General features: G+C 42.9%; 1 protein-coding gene across 4 annotated transcripts; it reads left to right on the forward strand.

Annotated features, from left to right (window-relative positions):
• The first annotated feature begins 52 nt into the window (after positions 1 to 52).
• On the forward strand, positions 53 to 24,262 carry rtn3 (reticulon 3). 4 transcript variants are annotated; one of them, XM_041030898.1, is made up of 10 exons: positions 53 to 355; positions 6,549 to 6,596; positions 11,029 to 11,287; positions 11,393 to 13,674; positions 20,021 to 20,228; positions 21,123 to 21,261; positions 21,795 to 21,864; positions 22,166 to 22,212; positions 23,075 to 23,133; positions 23,238 to 24,262. In XM_041030898.1, the coding sequence occupies exons 1-10, from the start codon at positions 265 to 267 to the stop codon at positions 23,284 to 23,286; spliced, it is 3,252 nt and encodes a 1,083-aa protein (XP_040886832.1). In that variant the 5' UTR covers positions 53 to 264; the 3' UTR covers positions 23,287 to 24,262. The 4 variants fall into 4 exon arrangements, with proteins under 4 accessions (XP_040886832.1, XP_040886831.1, XP_040886834.1 ...); XM_041030897.1 differs by having other exon boundaries at positions 11,029 to 13,674; XM_041030899.1 differs by lacking the exons at positions 11,029 to 11,287; positions 11,393 to 13,674 and having other exon boundaries at positions 73 to 355.
• Positions 24,263 to 25,183: the final 921 nt, after the last annotated feature.

The raw sequence follows: 25,183 nt of genomic DNA on the forward strand, positions 1-25,183 counted from the left end.
ATGTAGGAGCCTATGCGGAGACTTTGAACGCCTCTCACTCGGTCATGTTTTCCTCCTCCTCCATAGTCCTCCTTGTTTCCCTCCATCGCCGCCTTTCTCTCAGTGCTCGGACGTTGCGTTAAGGTGCAGATCCGAGTCCCGCTCTTGGGGAAATTTGAGGAAAGTCAGACGACGTATAACACCTTCAAGGGACAGTATAAGAATTTCAATTGAGACGACAGACATTTCGCCGCATTTGTGCAGTTGTTTTGAAACTACAGTAAAATGGATCCAATGACTCAGTCCGCCCAGATATCATCGTCGCAAGGGTTTGCCGATGGGCAAAATTCTGCTGCCAAAGAATCAAAGCTATCCGGTAAGAAATAACCTAACCGTTAAGTTCGCAAGCTAAATGTAATGTTTTTAAACTTAATGTCTTATCATTAATTCCTGTTAAACCATATGTGTTTAGTTTTTATTCACAGGTATATTAATGATTTCACTGGTTATCGTTAAGTCCGAGCTGTAACCATTGCAATGCCGAAACCCCTCTTCTTTTTTTTTCATTTTGTCTGTTGTTGGCCTGCTTGGTTGTTTAAGCTTGTTTCAGCTAATATGGGAAACACCTGTGGTTGTCAACATATCCGGACACACGGCTACCTAAATTTATTTAGCGTTGGCCTGCCTGTAGCACACGCGGCTGTCATGTTTGGCGATAAAGCCTAGCAAAACGTCTTTTGTGAATCTGTCAGTTTTAAATATGTCGCCTTGTTTACAGACAAAGGCACGGTCAGTAGCCAGTGTCGCTTGGGGTAAGACATAGCTAAGGAGCGAAACATTGAATTATGGGGCTAATACTGTTTGCTGCTAAGCGGTGTTATTATATTGAGGGGAGTCTGCTTTAATAGCGGGGCTAATTTGTGAAAAAAAAATCAAATGCGTGTTGCTTAGTGAATTTGGTATTAGCAGAATTTAATTATGTATCCTACTGATTTCTAATATAGTCTTGCGTCATGCTCTTAGAGGTGGATGTGTATTTTGAAAGGTTAAGAAACAGCACATGTCAGTTTTTACAGTGAGGTTTGGTGTGTCAAAGCTCTATCGGTGCTAGATGCTGCGATGCTCTGTACTGCAGACGCATTGTTACTGGGCAACTGCCAGCGAAGAGTGGACCTCTTAAAGGCATATTGCCCTTTTTGTGTCGTCTTGATATGACTAACCACTCCCAGAACAAAACCATAAGCCTTATGGGCTCCACTGCTATTATTCGTTTCTATCTTAAAAAACTCGTCACGTCTTTTTTGTTGTATTTTACTTTGCATATTATCAAGTTCCAGTCTGGAGGAGCCTAATTAAAACAAAGGAGCAGTGTTGTCTTCCAGGGGCTTATTGGCAGGTTATTGTGTGCCAGGGAGTGGCAGCTTCACCATCAGAGTTTGTGTGTGTGTGTGTGTGTGTGTGTGTGTGTGTGTGTGTGTGTGTGTGTGTTGCTATCTAATTTGAACTCTATCAGCCACTACATCAGAGCCATTTGAAAATCCTTCAAAGCTGTGTTCGGGTTAATCAAAAGGAAAGTAAGCTTTAAAGAATTGTAGCACATGTGGTGGTGGGCGTCAGCTGGATGTGGCAGGGTGTGGCACATTCTGCTTCAGGGAGTTTCAGTTTGGTCTTGGAAGTTGTTATCACTCAGGCAAAAAAAAAAAAAAGATAGATAAATAAATAATCTAGAAATGTACTGGGATGCAACAGTAAGCACACAAATTCAAATCAGACCCTGATTATTTCCATGCTTACAACCATGTGACATACCATATGATTAAAAACCAAATTATAATCCACTGGTATTATAATCGCAATCAGGTCTATTAGTGAAGAGTTATAGATCAGCCATAAACAAGTTTGGAATTTTCTATTGCTTGGGGCTTATTCAACAAACATTAGTCCCTGTAAGCATGTTGGAAAATTTTACAGCTGCGGTATAAACTACACAGGCTGAACTTTATGGGTTTCTGTCGGACATAGTATTTGTCTGTGAGAGCTTTAATTTCTGTAGAAGATGCCAGAAAACATGGCTGTGAAAGTAGTTTTCCAGCAGCTCTGACCAAACCCAGAATGATCTTGGGTTTTTTTTAAGCATTCCTTGACAGATGAGACATTGCCTTCCAGAAACCTTAGTCATTACAGCACTGCTGAGTCACCTCAAAATATGGGCTATAGGCCCTACTCTGCTTCGACATCACATGGAAAGATGATGAAGTTTGTAGATGGGATCATCCTATTTGCAATTACTTTAAACCTTACACATTTATTGAGGTTGGCAGTAGATGTCACTTTTTTTTTTTCAACTGTTATACAAAATAAATATCTATATTTTAGTCCAAGGACTTACAGAATTAGTTTTCATTTCAAGTAAGGCTAACAAAATTAAGCATTTTTGAAATACTTCCACTTTTTTTTTTTTTTAATCACCATTAAACTCAACACATCTTGGACAGATATATCACATTAAAACCCGCAGTTTAAACTGAATCTGTCTCTTTCCTGGTAGGTTTTTCATTTCAGACATCTACAGGAAGTATTGATTTGCACTGACTTTGCTGTTTCAACAAACTGCTGGGGGAAAAAAAAAACAGCAAAGTCAAAGCTATTGGTCACGGTGCATTAAAAAAAAAGATCTTTTTAAAAGAGAAGCAGCAGTAGAGTGGTACAGTATACAAGTGGCCTATGTGTGCTGGTCATAAGTGTGCATATACAGTACACATAGTAAACTATAGTAGGTCTATCTTTGGACATCACAGATACAAGATGGCCTACTCTGCCTTTGCAACTTCTCCTCTGTAGATGAGCCCATTTCATTTGACTTGCACGCTGATGAGTGACACTAGTCACAAAGGAAGTGGCACACTTCAGGACGAGGACCTCATTTCTCAAACTACATTGCATCAGATTTTTGCAGGCGAGGTTAGCCATGGAATCTGCCTCGGTGTCGCTGTGTTATGTGTAATCTCACAATCAGAAGCAGTTTAAAGTCTTTATGTGTTTTTTTTTTTTTCTTTAAACTTCATAGCACAGATCCGTCCAACAGCTCTCCTCACGCTTAACATTAATCCTGAGCTCAGTGTTTGATAACTGGTGTCCCAGCTGTCTCTCTGCTCATATTTCCTCATTGGAATGTTCTAATATGAGCAGACTAACCTTTATGTTAGTGGAGGCATCAGACCCCTTTCATTTGATCTATTTGCTTTGCTTTGAGTCCACTGAAGAAAACAGGAGAATGGTGTTATTTTCCTCTTTTTGCATAGCATTCTGTCATGTTGATAAGTTAACATAACTCCAGTCACTGCAGTTTGTAGCCTTCTAAAGTTAGTAATGCACAGCTACACTAATAAACACACATTTCCACCCAAGACCTGCAGTCTGACTTTGATAAGAGTTTTGTGACCAGTCATCGTGTCATTCTCATCAGTGTTGTTTATTGGAGTATAATCAGTGAATCAAAAGCATCTTGATTCCCCAATCTAGATAGGCGCTCACCATAAAGCACTTGAAAGTGAAACACACTTGCAGACCTTCAAAGAACACAGAGTTCTCCCAGCCCCCCCCCCCCCCCCTCTCTCCACTGGCCTTGCCAAGACACTGGCCTTCCCTGTACTCCCTGCTGGAGCAGACCGTATCACCAAGGGAGCAGAGGCAATCAGATAGCCCTCAGGGGGGGTGGACAGTACAGTGTAGCTGGATCACCAGGACAGGCGGGGCAGTCGACACGCCCTGCGTCATCACTTCCACTAAGACACAAGCCTCAGAAGCCTGAGGCCATAGTGGCAAAGGTGACTTCCAGCTCATGTAAGGCAGTCATCCACCATTCACACATACAGATACAAAAAGCTGGGCAAGTACTGAACTAATAAGGGGTATCAGTAACACTACCAGTATTGATTAAATCCTAATCATGCCCATCTTTACTAACTCTGCAGTCACCTTTCCCTGTAAAGCTCTTTTGAGCTTTATAGCCTCTTTTAGCTTGTTGTTTTAGTTATTAATGGCATGACATGTGTCTCTGATTGTCCGATAACAAATGGACAGCTCTAAGTGGAGGTGTGAATGCACACCAAAGAGACATTGAGGACACATTTTGAGATCTGATCACTAAGACCACATGCGCAGGTGGTCTGGGTCACATTCTTTAAGGAGCATGGACTCAAATGTGTGTTGTTTTGATTTCTTCTTCTTTTACTTTCTGGCAGACTGCGCACAGGAAGTGCATCGCTGCCTCCCACCAGTTAAAAACACCCGAGACACATGTTATTGCCAGGTCTGAACTGGGCCTGACTCTACACTACCTGTCCAGCAACAACCATAGAGACCAGCTGGTGGAGAGAATGAAACATTTAGCAGCTGAAGAGCCGAGCATCTTTCTCTAATGGGCTCATGAACGTGGCTAGAAGCACAACATCAGTGGGATGCTGAGGTTTCTCTGTGTTTCGTGTGATTGTAAATGTAGGAACTGTTTGCTGCCACATGTTTATGAAGTGATTTCAGGTGAGATGTGTTTTCAGCTTGTTCACTACCTCCCCTCCCTCGTCCCCACCCAAAATAACTTCATACAGCTTTAAATAAAAGTGAAACAAGTGATCTAAGAATGTATTTATACAGTTTGATTGCAGAGATATATATTATATATATAATGTAATGCTTATTGAGACTTAACCTGATATGTATGTGGAGTTTACTTTAAAGAGAAAGTGTTTCTAAAGTACATTCAAACTGTCAAATGTCAAGGGTTTTTTTTTAGCCATGACATTTATGCATATTTTTAATCTACATCTAAGGATGTAAATTATTTAATTTTCATATTTATGAATAGTTTATTTTGAATGGCTCTTCACTCCTGGCAGCCTGTTTAGCTCTACCCCCACCAGTTCGCCTGAACGAGTTAAGATTGCGAGTTGTGTCACGGTCAAAAAGCGAAGGTGTGGTGTGTTCAAAGAGTAAAAGCCGAGTGAATCTGAGAGAAGGAATGTTGCACCACGAGGGCACGCCAACCCCGACCTGCTCAGCCTGTACGAGCTCCAGTTGAGATGGACTGGAGGGAGATGCCACACCTCCCTGAGCAAACCTGAAACTCTCACTCACCTTCAGAGCGCGTTCAGACAGACGTTTTTTTTTTGTTTGTTTGTTTCCCAGCTAAAACAAAGCGAGAGGCTGCATTGGTGAGGATGTGTTGTTTCAGGTACCAGTGAGACAGTGGAATACAATCCAGGAAGTCCAGTTGGACGAGTGGGCTTGCATATGGCCAGTGTAGCCAATCACAGTACACGCCACATGATGTCACATTGCATTGCAAGAAAGCTTGAACCAGATTCACCTGATTCAACTGTTTTGGTTTTTTTTTTCCTGCATGACACTGTCATTTTGGACAACCACGGCACACTTTCACCCCATTCAAATGAATGAGATGGGCAGAGTGTGTGTGTGGGGGCGTGTGTGTGTGTGAGAGAGAGAGAGAGAGAGAGAATGTGGCCCAACCCACGACTCAACATGTTTCTCTCCTGGCATCCCTACTTCATCTAACAAACAAATGAGGAATGAGGTTGGAGCTGTGTTAAATAGGTGCTGATTCAGCTGTCATTTTGGAGGCTGTGGACTGTGTGGGTGGTGTATCCCCTTTAAACATGTGGGCTTTCCATTAGATACTGGAACCTGTTTGCAGAGATTTTCTTCAATTCAGGCACAAGAGCATCAGCGGCGTCCGTCGCTCACATGGGCTGATGAGCCCCTGCTCACAGTTGATGTTCCAGTTCATCTCAGCAGTGTTGGATGGGGGTGGAGCTCAGGGCCCCTGTGCAGACCAGTTGAGTTCTTCCACACCAGATTGGGAACACTATTTCTTTATGGAGCTGGCTTTGTGTACAGGGGCATTGGCATGTTGAAAGAGGAAAAGGACACACACACAAACTGTTGGGAAAACCACTATTGTCTAGAATATTGTATGGTGTAGCATTAAGATTTCCCTCAACTGGAACTAAGAGGCTGAGCCCAAAGCATGAAAAAAAAAACAGCCCTAAACCAGAAGTATGTGGACAGGTGTGTTGGGCCCACAAGCCTCTGGCCATATAGTGTACGTGAAACGTTTGTGTTCTTCTAGTTTTTAGAATAAAAACATAAATCATGCAAGAAGTACTGAAGAGGAAATGGTGGTTGTCTTTTGGTTGTAGTTTATTTGTGGGAAGCTCTGCTGTTTGCTCATAACAACAACTTAAGTGAAGTTAGAAATACTTTTGTCTGCTTATTAAGTCAACTTGTCTTGGTCTTGCCTGCATAGCAAATATAAATGCATGTTCAAGTTATTGTATGTTTACTGAAGTAAACGATGAGAGCCTATGCATGGGGTGTCTCTTAAGTGTTTTCTGGTCTTTATTTGAAGTAGTTTTTGTGTAGCATGTAGAGTTGTTAAGGCTGGATAAGTTAACTTCTGATTTGAATGCCTTTTCTTTGAATGGGTTTCGGTGGATAGGGGGTTCTTTTCTTCTTCTAGGATGATCATTCTTCTTTCCTTTTTATTTTTTCAGATTCCTTTCTTTCCTCTTCGCCTGTATCTCTCATTCAGTCTCCTCAAGGCAAGTGTATGGTTCTCTTAACGCTGCTCGCCTGCTCTCCCTCTGTCCTGTACTCTCACGCTGGCCTGCTGCTACCTCTCTACTTGCACTGCTCTACTTCATCCCTGTTTCTAGTGCCCCTCTCCTGCTCGTAACCGTCCAACAAAAATAGAACGAACCTGCAAAGAAACCAGCAGCATAATGAACTCCGGCTCCAGCTCCTTTCCTAGCTCGACCGGTCTTTACCCGCCCCCCCCCCCTCCTCCTGCAAACCTTCGTCACGTTCTCCCATCTGCTTCCAACGCTGCTGACCCTCAGACGCTGGACTAATTGTAAGTTAGCGGGGCAGCACAACTCCGCCTGTTTTCAATGACATATGGCGCCGGTAATTTTCTTCGCCACCCCCCACCACTGCTGCAACTTGAGATGAAACCTTTCTAGCTCATGCTGTAAATAGCCATCTTTAGTTTGCAGTAAATGGATCTATGCATAGTCATAGTCTGAGCATCAGAAGCTGTTATATACAAATATTTACACACTTGCTGCATTTTTAATAATGGAGGCAGTTGATCAAATTGGCATAGATCACCAGCTGTCAGTAGCACAAATCAAAACACTGCTGCTTGTTTTTGCTGATCTCCAGAATCTTTACAGACACCAAGAATTAGACCCGTAAAACTTTGCCTCCGCAGCTGTTAGCAGTCCAATCCATTTCAGTCTGCACCGCCTGCTAACAGGCATTATTTAGGTCAGCAGCACTCGCTGTAGGTTCAAGATAATCCCAAGATTGCCACCTTATTTTAAGAAAGCAGAGAAGTTCAAGTTCACATTGTGCACACAAGAGCAAGAACCTAAAAATGGATCAGGTTGGTGTCCCGTGGGGGTGGTCCTACCTTCCTGCTGCCCTAGTATCCAAGCCCCCCCGCCACCCACCACCCTCCTCCTCCTCTTCCTCCTCAGGCCCCAGTAGCAACCGGGCCCCAGAGGACGAGTGGCACTGGAGATACCATCCACCGCCCAGTGACCTGGGCCCTCCATTTCCTGTGGCCGCTCACTCGCCCTCCACCCCCACTATCTGCTTATAGCTTATGTAGGCTTTGCGCATGTCTCACATCTTTGCTTAAGCATTAAAAAGTAGGTTTTCTTTTATCAGTTTTGCTTCTTTATTTTCAGATTCTTTTTGAGCTGTTTTTTTTTTTTTTTATCAATGTTAGAAGGCTGTATGTATGCAAACCAATGGTAGCCAATACTGTTAAAGCAGTATTTGTTTTAAATAAGTGTATATTAGGGTAGAAATAGATTTAGGTAGATGATAACATGAGCCACAAAGTATTGCTAGTCACACATTATCATCACACACGTCAAAGACATCCAGCCTATTCAGTCTAAGGCCTCACTTTCTAGTCCACTTGGAGTCCTGGCTGTTGGTACTCTTGTAGCGTACACATTGGATGGTCCACGGACATCCACATAGAATCTCGTGTTGAACCTCGTGTACACCCTCTGATGACGAAATTTACGTCCTGGTGCACTCACAGATGTGGGAAGTATAACACTAGCTTAGGTGAGGAATGACATGACGTGTCTGTGCTCTGTAGAGTTTGAACTCTTACTCTGCTTCTGGGCAAAAATATCTGACTTGGCTTATCTGTTACAATGATTTATCAATAAATCTGTCTGAATTGATTAGATTGCCGTTCATGAAGAAGACATTAGTACCACAGTGTTAGCTGATGGATGGTCAGCTACCACCACATATAGTCTATCCTTAAATTAATGATTAATTCAAGAATAATACATTCTTAATTTAATTATTAAATAATACCATATATAAGCTGGTCCACTGCAGATATTTTAATTGCCAAGAACTTAATAAATAAATAACTGAACAAAATATACAGCTCCGTTACTTCACGTTGTGTCAAACCAATAATCGTCAGCAATTCAGGTCACATCAGTGAAGAAGCCAGTGAGGATTACATACTGTGATTGGCCAGCGAGCCCAGTGTATGCAGAGCGCTCTCATGCACACCCTGAATGACAGGCACAAAGAGAGGCCCATAAAGAGACTGACAGTAAAAACACTTTATGGGATATTTCAGTTCATTATGAAACTGTGGCAATTAATGGGAAACAGAGGCACCTAACTAAACTAGTTCTATGGTGATTCAGAATTCAGACACAAATGCATTGAAAGCTCGGAAAAAGCTTGTAGGTGGACCTTGAGGCGCATTTATTTTGCCACACATACTGATCCGCTACTGAGTTATAGTCTTGTTGAAAGTAGCCGAGGTTCTTTTCAAGTAGCTCCGGCTCAGTCTAACGTCCGTGGCTGTATTCTCAGAGTTCTAGTCTTTCTGGAATTTGTTTACGAGTAAAAGAGCCAAAGGACTACAACACTGTTGGCTAGATCCATTCATGTGGCCTAGTTTGAACAAGGCATTGTATTGTGGTGCAGGGGAGTAGGCAGTGCAATCCAAGATAAAGTGGACCGGTCAGTTGGGCACCAGCAGGAAAGTCTGTGTCTGTACTGGGGCAGGGAAGGGACGGGGTCATTGGATCATGCTGACAACACAGCTAGCATTGCAAGGTTCACTTGAGGTAGTAAAAATCTAGACCTTGACTTATCTAGACTTATCTATAAAAGAAGTCAGTCTCTTAATATCTTTTTGAGAGCGCTTGCTGAGTAAAAGTTAATTCACGCTCATTGGTAGGCGGAGGTTGTTGTGTAATGTGTGATGTTGGGTGTTGAAGATAACATCATGTGATCATGTGATCACTGAAACAGTTCCCTCTCTGAAAGGCTTCCATGATGCATTGGGAGGCAGTTTGCTCACCTGTCCCCCAAGGATGTGTTATGAGAGATGTTAGTGTGTAATCAAGATGGCATTCATTCTATTTAGTCTTTCTAAATGTGTGTGAAGCTCAGGAAATTGTCCCTATACCTTTGCAGGCATTGTTTTGTAATGGATCTATATGGCAAAATTTACTGCAGGGAAGATACAGGTCAAGTCTTAATATTTTAAAATATCTAATGTCCAAGTCTTAGACTTTCCAGGTAGAGGGGGCCAGTCTGTAGAAGATGATAGGTGAAAACCTGGACAAATAATATTACAATGAGCACTGCATCAGCCTCAACATTAACCAACATTAACTTCATGTTACAATGATTTAAAATGGGTTATAATATGATATTCCCTACAATACAAAAAGTCCACATAGAGTAATTACAGGCAGTTTGTATCTTAGGGATCTTAATGTTTTTTTGACACAGTGACATAGGTGGGTTGGGGGGGCTCTGTATTCTGTATGGGTCAGCCCACATGAGGTGACCCTTCTTCTTGACCAGTCTCTCAACCAGGGTTGGATGCTGCCCGGATTTGGCGAGCTGGCGTTGCTATAAGGAATTGAGATTGATGAAATGATACCAGTGTTTCAGTGTCAACACAAGTGAGAGGCAGGGCTGAAACTGAAACTTTTATCTGGTAAACTGTTGCATGTAGTTCAGTGTTATGCTCATGTTGATCAGTGAGGGGCTTCAAACCACACTGCAAACCCAGGTTTGCTGCAGGGTTGGGTTGACCCACTTATGAGTGTGAAATGAAATTGGTCATTAAGACTTTCTATTTTTTTTTTTGGTGACATTTATTTTTAGTTGTCTGTAAAATTGACATAGGCTTTTACATTGAAAGTATTAGCCTCAATGACTGCCACATTTTGTATGGAGGTACAAATATCAGTTACATAATTAGTTTCTGAGAAAACTGAAACAGTTAAGGCCTTGCATATCTGTACTTACATAACCAAAAATACTGGAGGCTCAAATCAAAGCTCAGATTACAAGAAACCGGGGGGGACTATATTTTTGAGTTGACTGGACTCTACAATTCTGCATTTTGGAAAATCAAATATAATCAGACACTAACACCATCTTTATTTTAGATTGCACGCGTGTAGAGAAAAATCAAAACCTTTTCAAATGTAATGGTGACTCAAAAATTTGTTAATAAAATAATCAATTCAAATAATCACTTTCACAAAGAAAAAGCTTCCAATCCTGCAAGTGTATAGCTAGTTATATACACTTCCTGTACCAAATGCAACTGATGTTCCGACACCATAGCCACACATTGTGATTTACAAGAACTGTCTATCAGGGAGTTTTTATTTCTTTTGCCGCTTCATTTGAGCATCATCAATAGTTTAAGTTGTCATACTGAGTGCTGCTTGATGGCAACTTTGTGGAGAACTTAAGAGTAGCATGCAAAAAATGAAGATCTTATCCATTATATAAATCTGCCTTACATTTTCATGATGCAATGCATGAATGCTTGGGCTGCAACATTAAGGCCTGGCTAAATAGTAGAAGTGCATGGGAGTTTAGTGTCTGTGATTTGTATGACTTCCCTTCCTTTTTCCTCCTCACTGTCGTTCTTCATGCATGGCGATGCAGACAAAAGAGTCGTCCTGGGCTCCGACAAGCCCTGCGACGGTGTAGCGACATCCCTTCGCTTTCCTTCTCAACCCGGCTCATTCACACCTGGTCATTACGGGAGTGAAGCAGGACCGCCAGATGAACAGCCGGACTCACCAATAAAGACATCTCCTGTTTCGGAGCGAATAAAGGCCCTAGAGGCTCTTGCTGCCAAAAAGAAGGAACCCGATTTTAGAAGTGATGGAGGTTTCTCTCACTTCAGAGATCGCCACCATGAAAAATCTCCCTCTGAGAACCAGAAATCTTCTATTGAGACGCAGAAATCTCTGACTGAGACCCAGAAATCTCCGTCTGAGACCCAGAAGTCTACCATCGACTCCCCAAAATCTCCTTCTGAGACTCAGAGATCTCCCACTGAGAAAATTGCGCCAGCTGTCCAGAAAAAAGGTTCTGCTGATCAGGAGTCACCGGAATCCCCCTTTGAAGTTCTTGGAGATTTAAGACAAATGAATGAATTTGAAGAAACAGAAGAGTGGATGAAGGCTCATTTACCTCCTGTGCCAGACTTTGATGCTGCAGATTTAATTAAAGGCACCCCAACTTCAGACAGTGTTGCATCAAAGGAGGAAAAGGAAGCTGACATAGTTATACCTGATGCCCCTGCTGCCTTTGCTGGTGTACCTGATGCTTTCATGGATTCTCCTATTGAAACTTCGGCACTGAAGAATGAGTTCAGTGATGCACAGAAGCAGCCAAGTGTTGAGGAGGAGTCTGAGTTTGACCTTAGTTTTTTGCCCACAGCCTACATGTGGGATCAGCAGGAAAAATCAGGTGTCCCGCCTCAAGCAAATCTTGATTCAGATCTTCCAGCTTCACCTGCACCTCCTGCAGGCTTTGGCCCCCCATCTCCTCCTGTCTCCCCACCAGTCGACACAAATACTAAACAGAATGTTTTGGATGAGAAGAAGACCACTTGGACCGGAGATCTGGAACCCCCAGAGGCAAGTGAAGTAGACAGCTCAGGAGAGTCAGACGATACCGTCATTGAAGATGGTTTCACTATTCCTGCATCTGCTCCCCATGCACCTTCTGATTCAGCATTTTCAAATGATCCTACCACTACCCCTGCTTCAGCAGCTCCCGATCTTCCCACTGAGGAAAAGGAGACCCCTCCACCAAAGTCGGAGAGGAAGCTGATGCAGGTTCCGACAATCAATGTTATTGAGACAGATGAGCCAAATTACAGTGAAGAGGAGATGGAAATGGAGCTTGAAGCAGAGGAAGATGACGATTATGAGATTGTAAAAGACTCAGCCAGAGAGGTTCCAGAAACCCCAGAACCAGAATCAGAGGACAGTAACAACGAACCACCTAAGACACGGCCCTTAGAAACTGAATTTATGGAAGGCTACTCTCCTCCATCCTCACCTGTCGACTCTGATGTTGAATACACTCCCAAACACAAGATAATCAAATTTCTTCCAGAAACAGTAGACCAGGAATCTAAGCGTGAGGACCTACCCAGTCCACCTGTTTCGAAGGACTCGTCTGGATTTTCCCAATCACAATCTGAAATGCCACAGACCACTACCAGTAAAGTAAACAATGAAAGCTCCCCTTTCACAGTCACAAACGAAGAAGTGGACTTCCCAGACAATGACGATGAATGGTCAGATGAAGCACAAGATATCATGGTCAAACCTTGCAAGGCTGATCTTACATCCAAGGAACCAGTTCCTTACATTCAATCCAAAATGGAAGAAAAAAGCAACACAGCTGTAAAAGAAACTTACATAGAGACGACTTCCCTTTCTAAAACCAGCTTCATGCAAGACGATATATATGACAGACAGTCATTTGATTATGATTATGATGCATCTTCTCCCCTGGATGACATTGATGACAAAGGGCGAAACAATGCAAAGGAACGGTTTCTTTGTGATCCTTCTGAAATCCACATTGAATCACTGAATACAAGCACTGCACAAAATGACTTTCCTTCACCAAACGAAGGTGAGACACCAAGCAGCATCAGTGATCAAGATTTCAGCAAGAACATAACGACTGACATCGTTTCCGATAACATGGCAAATGTAAACTCCCTCCCAGCACAGAAAACTGATTCAAAAATCCAGGGGGACACTAAAGCAGGTCACCATGCACCTGACACAACAAGGAACCCGGAAAGCATCGACCTTGACAGGTCGGTTTCTGAGCCTACAGACAGCTTTGTGGAGTTCATGCGAGAGTGCCTGAAATCTCGGCAGGATGAAGAACCTGACAACGTGCACCAAAGTGTACCCTCTGAGGTGGAGCCCTGCAAAAAGGGTTGGCCTCCCTCTCATTCCCCTCCAACAATGGTGATGGATTTTGAGCAAGAACAGCTTACTATCAGTGCTCTCAAAGAGCTTGGCAGCAGTCTAGAGGAGGAGGAGGAGGCTGTGGCTGTCCAGTCAAAGGTTTCTGCCCAGGACAAAGCTAACCCCAACGCTGCATCCTTACAGGAGTCTTCCTTTACCTCAGTTCCCAACCCTCCATGTTCCCAAAGTGAGCGTGCACCTGACCGCACGTATTCCAAAGAGGTGGAAGCCATTGACGAATGGGTAGCTGAAGCCTATCATCTTGCTGAGCATGTCTTGACAGCAATACTAACCCACTTATCAGGTAACACCCCTTCCTTTAGGGCAGTAGGTCTTTTAAGCTCATGCAGTCTTTTTGACAGGAGCCCTTTTCTCACTTGCACCTTGTAACTGCATGTTCCTTTTCAAAATGTCTTTTCTGTTTTTTTTCAGTAGTGAACAATTTGAAAAAATGTGTTACTTGCTAATATAGTTCAAAATATCATCTGCTGACAATATTTGCTAACCAATTTATTGGTTGGAGAAGAACTGAAGCTGCCTGAGATTGAAACAGGGTTTACTGGTTGTGTGGCACTTAGACTAAAAGTTAGTGAAATGAAAGAAAAATGGTGTTGGCATACAGTTTTCTGGGTTTTATCGTTAAGATGATTAAACAAAAAAGGTTTAATCAACAATTCCTATATAGTCACTGTTATTACATAGAGTTTAACAAAATTGTTTTGGGAAATTCAGTCCTTTGGAAGGTTAATTTTCTCATGAGCACATTTCATCATCGTCCGGCATGCACCAACACAACCCATAGTTGTGAGTGCAAATGATCATAGCATGATAGCACATGTGCCCCATCAAATTCCAAAAAGAGGTTAGGTAATTGGAGCAGGTGTTTCTTATGTCAGAAGGTCTAAATGTCTTGATGCACCAAGGAATGCCACAGAGAGCTTCCCCCATCAAAGAGATGCATCCATCAAAGTCTAGGGAAATTGCCTTTGGGCTTTCATGTTTTTCAAATTTAAAACAATTATGATCATATCATATATCACCTACCCTTATTTACATGTTACGTATTTATTTATATATGCATCTAAAGATCTGCAATACATAAAAATCTTTCTCTTGAAAATCACAGAGGCTTATTGGACAGCATATTAAAAGTGTAGAGAGTGCAGTTGTCACAGAGATTATAGCAGCCTAAGCACAGCGGTGTGTTCTATATGGACACTAAGGCTGCATATGGACTAGTGATTCCCACTCAATTTGAGCCTGTGACCCTCTCCTGCCCTCTCTGTCCTCTACAGCTCGGCAGTGGTCCACAGACAGAGAGTGGGTGGGGGTTTAAACATGGTGGCCAAGTGTTGACTTCCAAGAGCCTTGAAAGTCACGCGGGTACAGTCAATCCCCAGGGTCAGGTTTCTGCCTTCATGCAACTTTCCACAGTACACATGGAGAAAACCATGACACGATGACGTGATGACAAGACATGGTACAAACAAAAAAACACAAAGTGATGCAAACAAAATTTCTTATCTAAAGACCACCCAAGTACAGATTATTTTGGTGGAGTAATGCGTACTCGGGTTTCAGGCAAGATGCCATCTTGAAAAATTAGTTTGCTGTCAGGTCTCTCAGTCCTCACTTATCCAATCCTCCTCTGTCCATTCAGGCCAAGCTTTCCTCAAGAAGCTATAAATATAAGAGCTGCTTTAGATTTAAAGTTTGACTACATCACAGCTTGCTGTGATAATTATTGTCTATTCTCTTCATTAAAATTTGACCAGAGCAAGGCCAGTGCACTGGAATGGATTATGTTTCAGGAGTCACAGCAGCCAGTTCTGCAGTACCCTCCCTTTTCTGCAAACATGATCGCCATTCCACACACACACACACACACAGGCCCTGAGGTTGGTATGCAGACCGTAATCCTAACACATTCAGTGGGACGTCTACATCTGTGTTGAATACTTTAGCCTGGAGTTGGCAAACTGAGGGGAAAGTGTGCGGAAGAAGCAGAAAATGTCATGAAACATCAGTTTAGAGTCATTTTAAAGCAGTCATGTTCACTGTTTGTGTGCACATAATGTAATCTTTTCCAAAATGGGCTGTCAGTGACTTAGTGTTGGAAGAGAAAGCTGTGTTTTGCGTTGTGTTCTATAGAGGAGCTTGTGTTGTTGAGTCCACCCCCTCCAGCCACGAGCTTGCGCTATTTTAGTGCTTCTCTGCAGTGCTGCTCCACAACTCAGTAGGTTATTAGGCGGGGTACGCTTGGCAAGGTGAATTGGTTTCAGTGGGTGTGCCACTCGTCACGCTGGATGTGCTTGACTTTTTTTAATAACTGCATTCCCAACAGTTTTTGGTCAAAGAAAACAAAATCCACTATAACCATCTATCAGTAAAATCCACGTAGTGGTAGCCATAAGAGGTTCTCTCTACTTTTCTTTGTTGGGCTGACTAATACCAGACTTGTTGTCAGGGCTTCAAAGATTAGTATAATTCAGGCAGCACATTTGTGTTCAGATTTGTGTTAATCCTCCTGTGTGAAGACTGATAAAGTGGAGGGAAAGGCATACACGGATACTTGAATCAAACCGAACCTGTCTCAGTGCTTGGTATTCGACACCCCATTAAGCTGTCTTGACGTGGACCTGTAATGTCTTGCTCGCTGGGGTTATTATTATTGTATTGTTTTTAGGCAGAGGCAGTAATATTTTGGGGGGATTTGTAATGGGGTCAAATGGAAAAAAAATAGAGCCAGGTTTGAACAGGCATGCTGGCTTGTTACTTAAAATAATCTTACAGCTACGTACTAATTCTGGACTCATCACCTACATAGTTGGCACATAGGGTCTTTCTATTAATGCAGTGAATCATTAAATTTCCCAAGTGCTAATCACACAGGCCTCTGTTTACTAAACAGGTACTGATTATTTTCAATGTGCATGATTCTGACAATTATTTCCTCAATTGATTAACTATTGATTAACGGCAAAATTAATCAGCAATGGTATGAAATAGAGAAAAGCAGCAAATTCTCCCATTAGAGAACTTAAACAGTTAATCGGTTAGCCAAATAGCTGCAGATCAGTTTTCTGTCAGTCCACTTATTAGCTCCTGCTTTCATCAGCTTCACTCTACTGCACCTGTAAGTGGAGCAGTGACTGACAGGATTATTTGTTCAGTCTGATAAGGGCCAGGTGTGCTGTAGGTCAACCACCACGGTTTTAGAGGAGACATTGATCCTAGCAGTCTCTGCTCTATAATCCATAATGACAAAGTGAAAACATGTTTTTCACACATTTTCTTAAATTTATTTAAAATCAGAAATTGAAATGTCTCATTTACAGAAATATTCAGAAACTTAATTTGTTAATTTTGTTAACTTAGTCCAAGCCCCAGCTTTGAGTCTTCTTGGGTGAGTCTCCACAAGCTTTGCACACCCGTTTATGTCCAGTTATGTCCATTTTTCCTGGTAGATTCTCTCGGGCTGTGTTAAATTGGATGGGGAAACTCCAAGCAGGTGGTATAACGCCTTTTATTCAAACGCCTGAGTGTTGCTGAGATAGTCGTCCTTCCGGCAGGTTCTCCCATCTCCACATAGGGCTTCTGAGTCTCTGTCAGAGCGACTGTTGTGTTCTCGATCACCTCCCTGACCGAGGGGCGTCGTTCAACTCTAGGACAAGTCCTGGTGGTTCTAAACTTCTTCCATTTCACCATAATTGAGGCCACTGTTCTCCTGGGAACACTCAGAGCTTTAGAAATGGTTTTATCCCCTTGTTTGTTCTAATCTGTGCCTCAATATAATGGCGGAGGTCTCCTGAGACTTCCTTGGACTTGGACTTCCTTGGACTTCATGGCTTGGTTTTTGTCCTGACTATGCAGTATGACCTGTGGGACCTTACACACACAGGTGTCTCTTTCTAATCTATGTCCAGTCCACACTTATAATTGTAGACTTTTCAAATGTAGTGAAGTTCAGTTCAATGCAGCAGATTTCCTCTCAGGCCTGTGGCTGTGTGTGTGTGTGTGTGGCTTTAAGAGCAGCACACACCACACACACACACACACACACACACTGAAAGCAGGCCACTGCGCCTCAGCAGCCACTGGGACCTCAGCAGAGTAGAGCGAGGGCAAGAGCAATAGAGACAGAGAGAGATAATGAACGAAGGCCATCAAGCTCCAGCTGCCTCCCTGTGGGTACCAGCAGCAAAGCATGCTGGGAGGGACGCACACAGCCCTGCAGTGTGGGGAGAGGAAACCCCGCTTGTTGTTGCTGCCGCATGAAAACATTACATCTCTCAGTCAGGAAGTCAACATTGTTTCCAGCTCGACCGCAGCGCAGTTTAATGTTTTCAGATCAGTTACGAAGGGGGATTTCTGAATCCACTCGTCCCTGGATGTTGACACTGAGTCGAGAGATGGACACGGTTATGGGCCGGAGATGGTTTTCGTACAGTCTCATCGTAGGCTCAGCAGACAGAATCAGGAACAATGGAGCTCTCTCAGTTCCTGTCTGCGCCTCAGCAGTGCCGCCGCCGCCGCCGCTTGTCTCTGACACTCCTGTAAACGGGCCGAGCTCGTGGCGATAATTAGAATCCGTACTTATGAATCAACAGTAACTAGAAAAATTAAGATGCATTAGAAAATGATAAAAGAAACAGACGCAATGCAGAAGCACAGCAATGCTTGAATATGACAAAAGGAAATAAAAGAATGGAAAATGATATTTTTCATAGTTGTCATAGTACTCTGAAATGATCCTGATTTGTGTGGATTGGATTGGATTATCTCATCACAGTTTGAAAAAATACTTGTCTTTTAATTTCCCATCAGTTCATCCTCATGTTCAGCCTCGTAGGGTTTTTTTTTAATGTTTACAGTGGGGCTTCACTAAACAACGACAGATAAGCGGCAGCTAATATTTGAGTGTTTGAGATGACGCCGTATGCAGTGTGTGTGTGTGTGTGTGGGTCCCTAAAGTGGGTTCGGCTCCACACTTGTTCAGACAAAGTGTAAGAGTACAGGCCGTGTCGCAGGAGAAAGTGGAGCAGCGAGATTAATTCGCTCATCCTCACAAAAGAGGCAGTGTCGGTGCTTGCACCGTAGCGCTCTGAGCTAACTCACTAGATACAAAACTGTGTGTGTGTGTGTGTGTGTGACATATGATCTTTGAACACAAGTGCATATGTGTGTGTGTATGACCCTACACGTGAGTTTTGTCTTCAGATTTTAAATAATTGAAGACGCACTTAAGACACGGTTGTCATAGTTACCACATTGCATGCATGGGCAACAATAATGTAATCACTGCCATCTGACACGATCGCCTCAGGAACCTGCTTTATACACAGCATTACCAGTTTATTCATTACATATGTAATTTAGTGCAGTTAAGTACAAGAGTGAATATATTTATGAAGCTTATGAGTCTTTGTTCTACTCTGTGGTTCATTTTTGAGGCCGTGGTTAGTGGTGTTCTGTCTTTGTTGTGTTCTTTAAAATCCCAGCAGCTCACAGCCATGAATGTAGAAACATCTAAAGGAATTCAAACTCCCTTTGCATTCCACACAGCCAAAGTCGGGGGCCAGTAAGGGCTCACTTGCCCCCCCCCCCCAAAAAAAAAAAATAAAATGATTTCAATTTCCTAAGACAACAAATGTCTTCTGTATTTTGCAAACGATACTGCAGGTTTTAAAGCTGTCGAGTGGGAGTTGTCCTGTGAAAGAGCAAAGTGATTGTTTCGGCTGTTGTGTGTGTGTGGTCTTGTATTTGTGGAGCCTAGCTATACTAGAAGGGTCCGACAGCTTTGCCCCACAAGCTGAAATAACTATTTGAGACTTGGTTTTAGAGTTTAGGTTAGGCTTAAGCTTTTAGTTGTGGTGGTCAAGATTAGGCTCAGGAGCTAGGGATTATATTATGTCACTGATGGGTTCCCACAAATGCGTATGTATGTGTGTGTGACTGAGTCCTACGTAACATGTGTTCCCATTAAACTAGCTGCATCACTGAGGTCTGAACAGTCCCCGAGGCATCAGCCCACGTGGCTTCTCCACCACTTTTTTACACAAGGCATTTTTAAATACCTCCTTTTTTTCCCCCCCATGCAGAGGCAGAGGGGGAAGGAGTGGCCAGCCCAGCATTACATAACCGCCTTGTATAGAGGTTGTTACTTCTGCATGCACGGCCCCTCACAGGGGACATGCATGCAAAACATGAAATGGGCATCCACAGCTATGTGCCTCTCAGTTATTCTTGGCTGCAGTCGCCGGAGGAGATTTATAGCATATATTTATGTTTTACTGGTCCAGAGTTGCAGAGAAGAAGGGGTGTTTTTTTTCCCCTTCAGGCCAAGCTGATACTTTTTTTTTTTTAAGGCCAATGCCACTATTTTTCCATTAAAGCTATCAAGTGCAAATAATTAGTTTTCCACCCCTCAAAATGCTTTATTTGGAACAGGTTTATAATAGAAAGTTGGCTTTATTTCTAATTTCCTATGTTTTGTAAGTCTTCTAATTTAACTACAAAGCCGTAAACCCTTTCTGTTTGGTCCACCTAACAGCATAGTGCATGGTGAAGTCATGGACCCTCATTGTATGCCGGTCCGAGCAAACCAGCATCAGTCTAACCGCCTCCCTCCACCCCCCCTCTCTCTGCAGTGAAGGACCTGATCCACTGGCGAGACCCCAAGAAGTCGGGCTTGGTGTTCGGCCTGTCCATGCTGCTGCTGCTGTCGCTGGCGGCCTTCAGCGTCATCAGTGTGATCTCCTACCTGCTGCTGGCCCTGCTCTGCGTCACCATCACCTTCCGCATCTACAAGTCCGTGGTCCAGGCCGTGCAGAAGTCTACTGAGGGACACCCCTTCAAGTAAGAGCAAGCAGAAAAGAACGACAGCGTCGATGCTAGTGTCGCAGGAACTTGGCCTTTTCTGATTGGTTGTTTGGGAGTACATTTCATATAAACAGGTCTTTTTTCAGGGATTAAGAAACTGGTTAATTTACAGTCAAAAATATTAGATTAAGTTTAGATCAGTTGGTTTGTAAAATCTCCAGTAATTTGTTTGTTCAGTGTTTTTTTTTTTTTTTTTTTTGAGACATTGAATTATGTCAGTTTAAATAACAGCTGGAAAAATGGAGGCAATATAAAACTTCTGGTAATGAATTTTTTATATATACAAATAAAAGCCAGTATTGATATAATGGCAGTCTAAAATAAAAGCTGTGGCCAACACAAATAAATAGTAAAAAAAATAAAAAAACACTAGGTGGGTGGAGTTACATGCACTGTAATGGCTTACATTATAAATTAACAGACATTATATTCACCACTTTCTTTCTGCTTTAATGAAAATATAGGGTTTTTTTTCTAATTATAAGTAAAACTCAACATTTCCTGCGCAGGTATTTCAAATTAAAAGCCTGCCAGTGTGCTTGGGACCTGCTTGAAAAGCTTATAATGTGAAATATCTGCACAAGAGCTGTTGAGTTTCACTGGTGAAACAGTAAATGTTACTTAAGATGTTACTCAACCTGACAGCCGACACTTGACTTTCAAAACATCATGGCTGACGTCCCAAGAGTTCGCACCTATGAACTCCCCTCTGAAATGAAAGCCCCCCCCCGTTATGGTTTCTTCTTCTTTGAATCCTTTTTTTACCACAGGCTGGTACTGTATGTTTTCCTGCAGCGCTTTGGGCCCGGACACTTAGCCTCGTTTTGCGCTCACCCCTCCCTCTCTCCTCCTCCTCCTCCCTCTCTGCAGAGCGCTGATAGATAAGGATGTCAGCATCCCCCCAGAGACTTTCCGCAAGCACGTGGACGCCAGTCTGACCTACATCAACCGAGCCCTAAAGCAGATGAGCCGCCTCTTTCTGGTCGAGGACCTCGTGGACTCCCTAAAGGTGGGCAGCTGCAGCCCTTCGCTCACCGTCCACTGTCATCCTGCCAGTTTGTGATTGTTTAGTCTGCTCATAATGAAAAACTGCATCATAACTTGCCATCAGATCACAGTGTTTATCCAAGCTGTCATGAAACACGTACACATCCGTCTCACTGAAATCTACAAATCTGCCTCTGGAACCGACCAATCATCTGATTCCGTGATTTTAAATTCAAAGTTCTTAACATGTCCTCCTACACCATTTGAGTGGGAGATCAAAATGTGTGTTTCCTATAAGTCAAAGCAGCTCTAACCCACAGCCAATCTGGTTTCACTGACTAAAATCCAGGTTTGCTAAATCCTGACTTCAGTTAGCTTTAGTTAAAATCATTAGCTGAGGGATTAAAGAAGTTACAGTCTGATATTCTCACATACCAGTTAAGCTAGTGAAGTCGAAGTGAACTGTGAAGTGCTGGATGTTGTCAGAGAAAAGCTTCACCCGTCTGAGCACACACCCCCGCCCCCCCCCCCCCCCTTTCTTCTTTGTCTCTGCAGCTGGCCGTGGCCATGTGGCTGTTGACCTACGTAGGAGCTGTTTTCAACGGAATCACCATCCTCATCCTGGGTGAGCAACATGGGAACCACGAAATACGAATTTTTTTTTTTTTTTAAAGTGCATGTTTGAGTTTTAACCCTTTGAAAAAATGGATCTATAAATGACACTCAGCTACTTCTGTGATCATTTTGGAGACTGTAATCAGTGTTGGTGTTTCCCTGGTATAATCAGGTGGTTCTAATATTTTATTCTTATATAGGGAAAAAAAAAGAAATACACCTCAGACATCTCTGTAAAAATCTGTGGATTGTGCCCTTTAAATATTTGGCGCTAACATTTGAACATGTCTCGGTCTCTCTGTGTCCTCCAGCTGACATCCTGCTCTTCGCTGTGCCGCCAGTCTACGAGAAGAACAAGGTGAGAGTGTGCCCCCACCCAGCCCCTGACCCCTCCGCTCCCCCCCCTCCCCTCCTGAGAGTAGCGTTAACAACACACCCATCAGCAGTGAACTCACTGGATGACTCCGGCCTTGATCAGACACTGAAGGCTTTCTAACGCCCTTCTTGTCGCTGCCAAGTGTCCTGCAGCTGAGAACACAAACACACTCACACTGTGAGGTCAAACAAAATGGCCGCCAACATCACAACAATGCACATCGAAGTTTCGGCATCCTTCGCTGGCTGCAGGCGTCTGTTGTTGGTCACAGTTTAGGATTCCTCCAAAAACGAGCTGCTTTGTGAGTGAACTCTGGCACAGAGCTAAAGCTCAGACTGACGCATTCATGGTCACTGTTCTGATGTTTTAACACTCAACATCAACAGTGAGGTTAACGTTTGAAATTTGAAAGTTTTATGTGCATTCAGGTAAAGTTACATCACTAAATATGGCAGCGTCGTAGGTTTCACTGCCCGTCTGTCCACCCCGCCATGCGCTGCTGCTAATCCGGGTCATCCAGGTCATGGTGGTACCATGCTAAGCGAAGCTGCCCCTACCTTTCTTCTCATTAGCTCTCGAGTCCAGCTCCTCATGTGGGGGAATCCCAAAGCATCCTCAGGCCAGATGGGATTTAAAAACCCTCCCCTCTGTGTCCTGGTGTCTGGAGTTCCTGATCCTGAGGTCTCCGAACCAGATCAGCAACAAGGGGACAGCCCTGTGAGAATGTGGTTGACATGGGGCTCATAACAGCAGCTCATAGGTTTCACTTGTTGGTTGTAGGATTTTATTTTGTAGTTTTTTGTAACTGATGCTCATGTTTTGTTTTTTTTTTTCTTCCTTCCAGACCCAGATTGATCAGTACATCGACCTGGTGCGTAACCAAGTCAACACCACGATCGCCAAGTGAGTGAGGAGATAATCAGCAGCAGCTTTGATGCTCTGATTTTTGTCCATGTGTCTCAGAGTTTCACGCCCTGTTGTTTTTTTTTTTTTTTCCCTCCCCCCAGGTTGCAAGAGAAACTTCCCGGAGCTGTGAAGCGCAGCAAAACCGAATGATCAACCCCCTCTCCATTAAAAAAAACAAACAAACAAAAAAAAAAAACCGTTCACCATCATCCTCATCTCCATCACAACCTGAAACCCCCTCCTTACCTTCCCCATACCGCTCTCCAGTTAACCCCCTACCTCAGTCTAACTGCCCCTCCTTACTCCATCTACCATCACCACCCAACTACACTGAACCTTGCTAGGTAGAAAATCTCTCAGCTACTCGATATTCAATGTAAAACTACTGCGCAGCTTAACTTGCAAGCATTAGAAAAGAACTGCGCCTGTGCAGACAGGAAGCACATCGCTAGCGAGGAAGTGATGTAACGCCGCGGATGGACATCCAGTCCCCTCCCCACTCCCGCTCCCACACCCCCTAACCCCAACCCTACCAATCTGCGGGCGTGCCACAGGGGAATGGAGGCAGGGTCGAGTGAACTAGACTGAATCTATGACCTGGTTTGGTCGCGTCCAGTGAGCAGGGGTGTTGGGAGGGGGGGGGCGGGGGGCAGGAGGTGCTGGGGGATGAGAGGGGGAGGGTGTTGTACGATGGCTGTTTATGTCACCAAAAAGCAAATGTCTGTACTTTAAAACCACACATTTCCCTGAACGTACGTGGATAATTGAAGCTGGAAAACGTTGAAGAAAAACAGAAATGTTTAAAAAAGGAAAAAAAAAAAAAAAGGGGGAATGAAACCAACCTTTCGGGAGTTATTGTGGATAGCGTGGGTAGTCTTATCCCGCTCTTTCTTTTTTTTTTTTTTTGCTCCACAGCTTGTTGTATGGATAGAAATGAGTTCATTTTTAGGAGCCGGTAATGGGTGTGCTGTTATTGATCGGCCTGTTATCGGAGTTTGTTTCCATTCACCTCACAGGCACTTCTGTATGTAAGTTTCTGCAATGCACTGAACTTTTATTTTTTGAAACATCCATCAGCAGGTTGAAATCATAATAATAATAATAATAAAAAGGATTGGAACACTGAGCCAGCTGTGATAATTTGGTCTAGTTCACCCTCTTTTGATGAGATGCTTTTATTTTGGAATGGTTTTCCATATGTACATACACCTGAAGATAACTACAGGCTCTCTCTCTCTGCTGTACGGAACACGTTAGCCTCGCTTTTTATATCAAAGGAACGTTCCCTCACTTACAGCAGTCCTAACTTCTTTTTTTTTTTCTTTTCTTCAAGCTGCAGAGTGTTGAGGTCTCACATTCACTTGTAAATTTTGATTCTTCTTCTCACTACTTATTACAATTATTGATATTAATTAGGATGGCTGCTTTGACTCCCTACTAGCTTGACAACAGCATTGTAAGAGTTACGTTAGCGTCGTTAAGCTTCATCGTTTTACGCTGAAGGTCCTTCGGATGGCCTCTGGAGAAAGAATTTCCTGTCGGTTTGATAAGTTAAGAAATAAACTCTGATGTGTCGTGACACCCCTGAATCCCCAGATGTCTTCCCAGCTCGCTTTTGGTGTTTCTAAAAAAAAAAAAAGAAAAAAAAAAAAAAAAAAGCCTCAGAACTATGGAGTCTAGACTGTGCTAAGACCTTTACAGGGTTACATTATAATTTGACAAGAAAAAAAGTTCCATTTACTACTTTTTTTCCCCCAAAGTTTTTTAACTTTAACACTGATTATAATCCATTAATGTAAAAGTTGTTCATTTATTTGTTTAGTATTTAACTGGGGGTTTTTTGTTTTAATTAAAATGAGATTTTCCTTGATCTGTCTTTAAACCCAGAGCTCCTGCCATTGCTCCTCTGTGGTCGGTTCTTCATTTGATTTTTTTTTTTTTTTAATTATTATACATATTTTTAAAGAAATCGCGAGGCTGAAAAATAGAAATTGTGAGCTGGAATGTGATGAGGCAGGAAAAAATACATTTTAAACAGTGCAGTTAT

Source organism: Toxotes jaculatrix, chromosome 23, assembly GCF_017976425.1.
Source record: "Toxotes jaculatrix isolate fToxJac2 chromosome 23, fToxJac2.pri, whole genome shotgun sequence".
Classification (NCBI taxonomy): Eukaryota; Metazoa; Chordata; class Actinopteri; family Toxotidae; genus Toxotes; species Toxotes jaculatrix.

Bases quoted from the DNA above. Each gene is read 5' to 3' on its own strand.
- rtn3 (XM_041030897.1), top strand. From the start codon at position 265: ATGGATCCAATGACTCAGTCCGCCCAGATATCATCGTCGCAAGGGTTT. The intron at 13,675-20,020 runs GTAACACCCCTT...CTCTCTCTGCAG, and splicing joins AATACTAACCCACTTATCAG to TGAAGGACCTGATCCACTGG. The intron at 20,229-21,122 runs GTAAGAGCAAGC...CCCTCTCTGCAG, and splicing joins ACTGAGGGACACCCCTTCAA to AGCGCTGATAGATAAGGATG.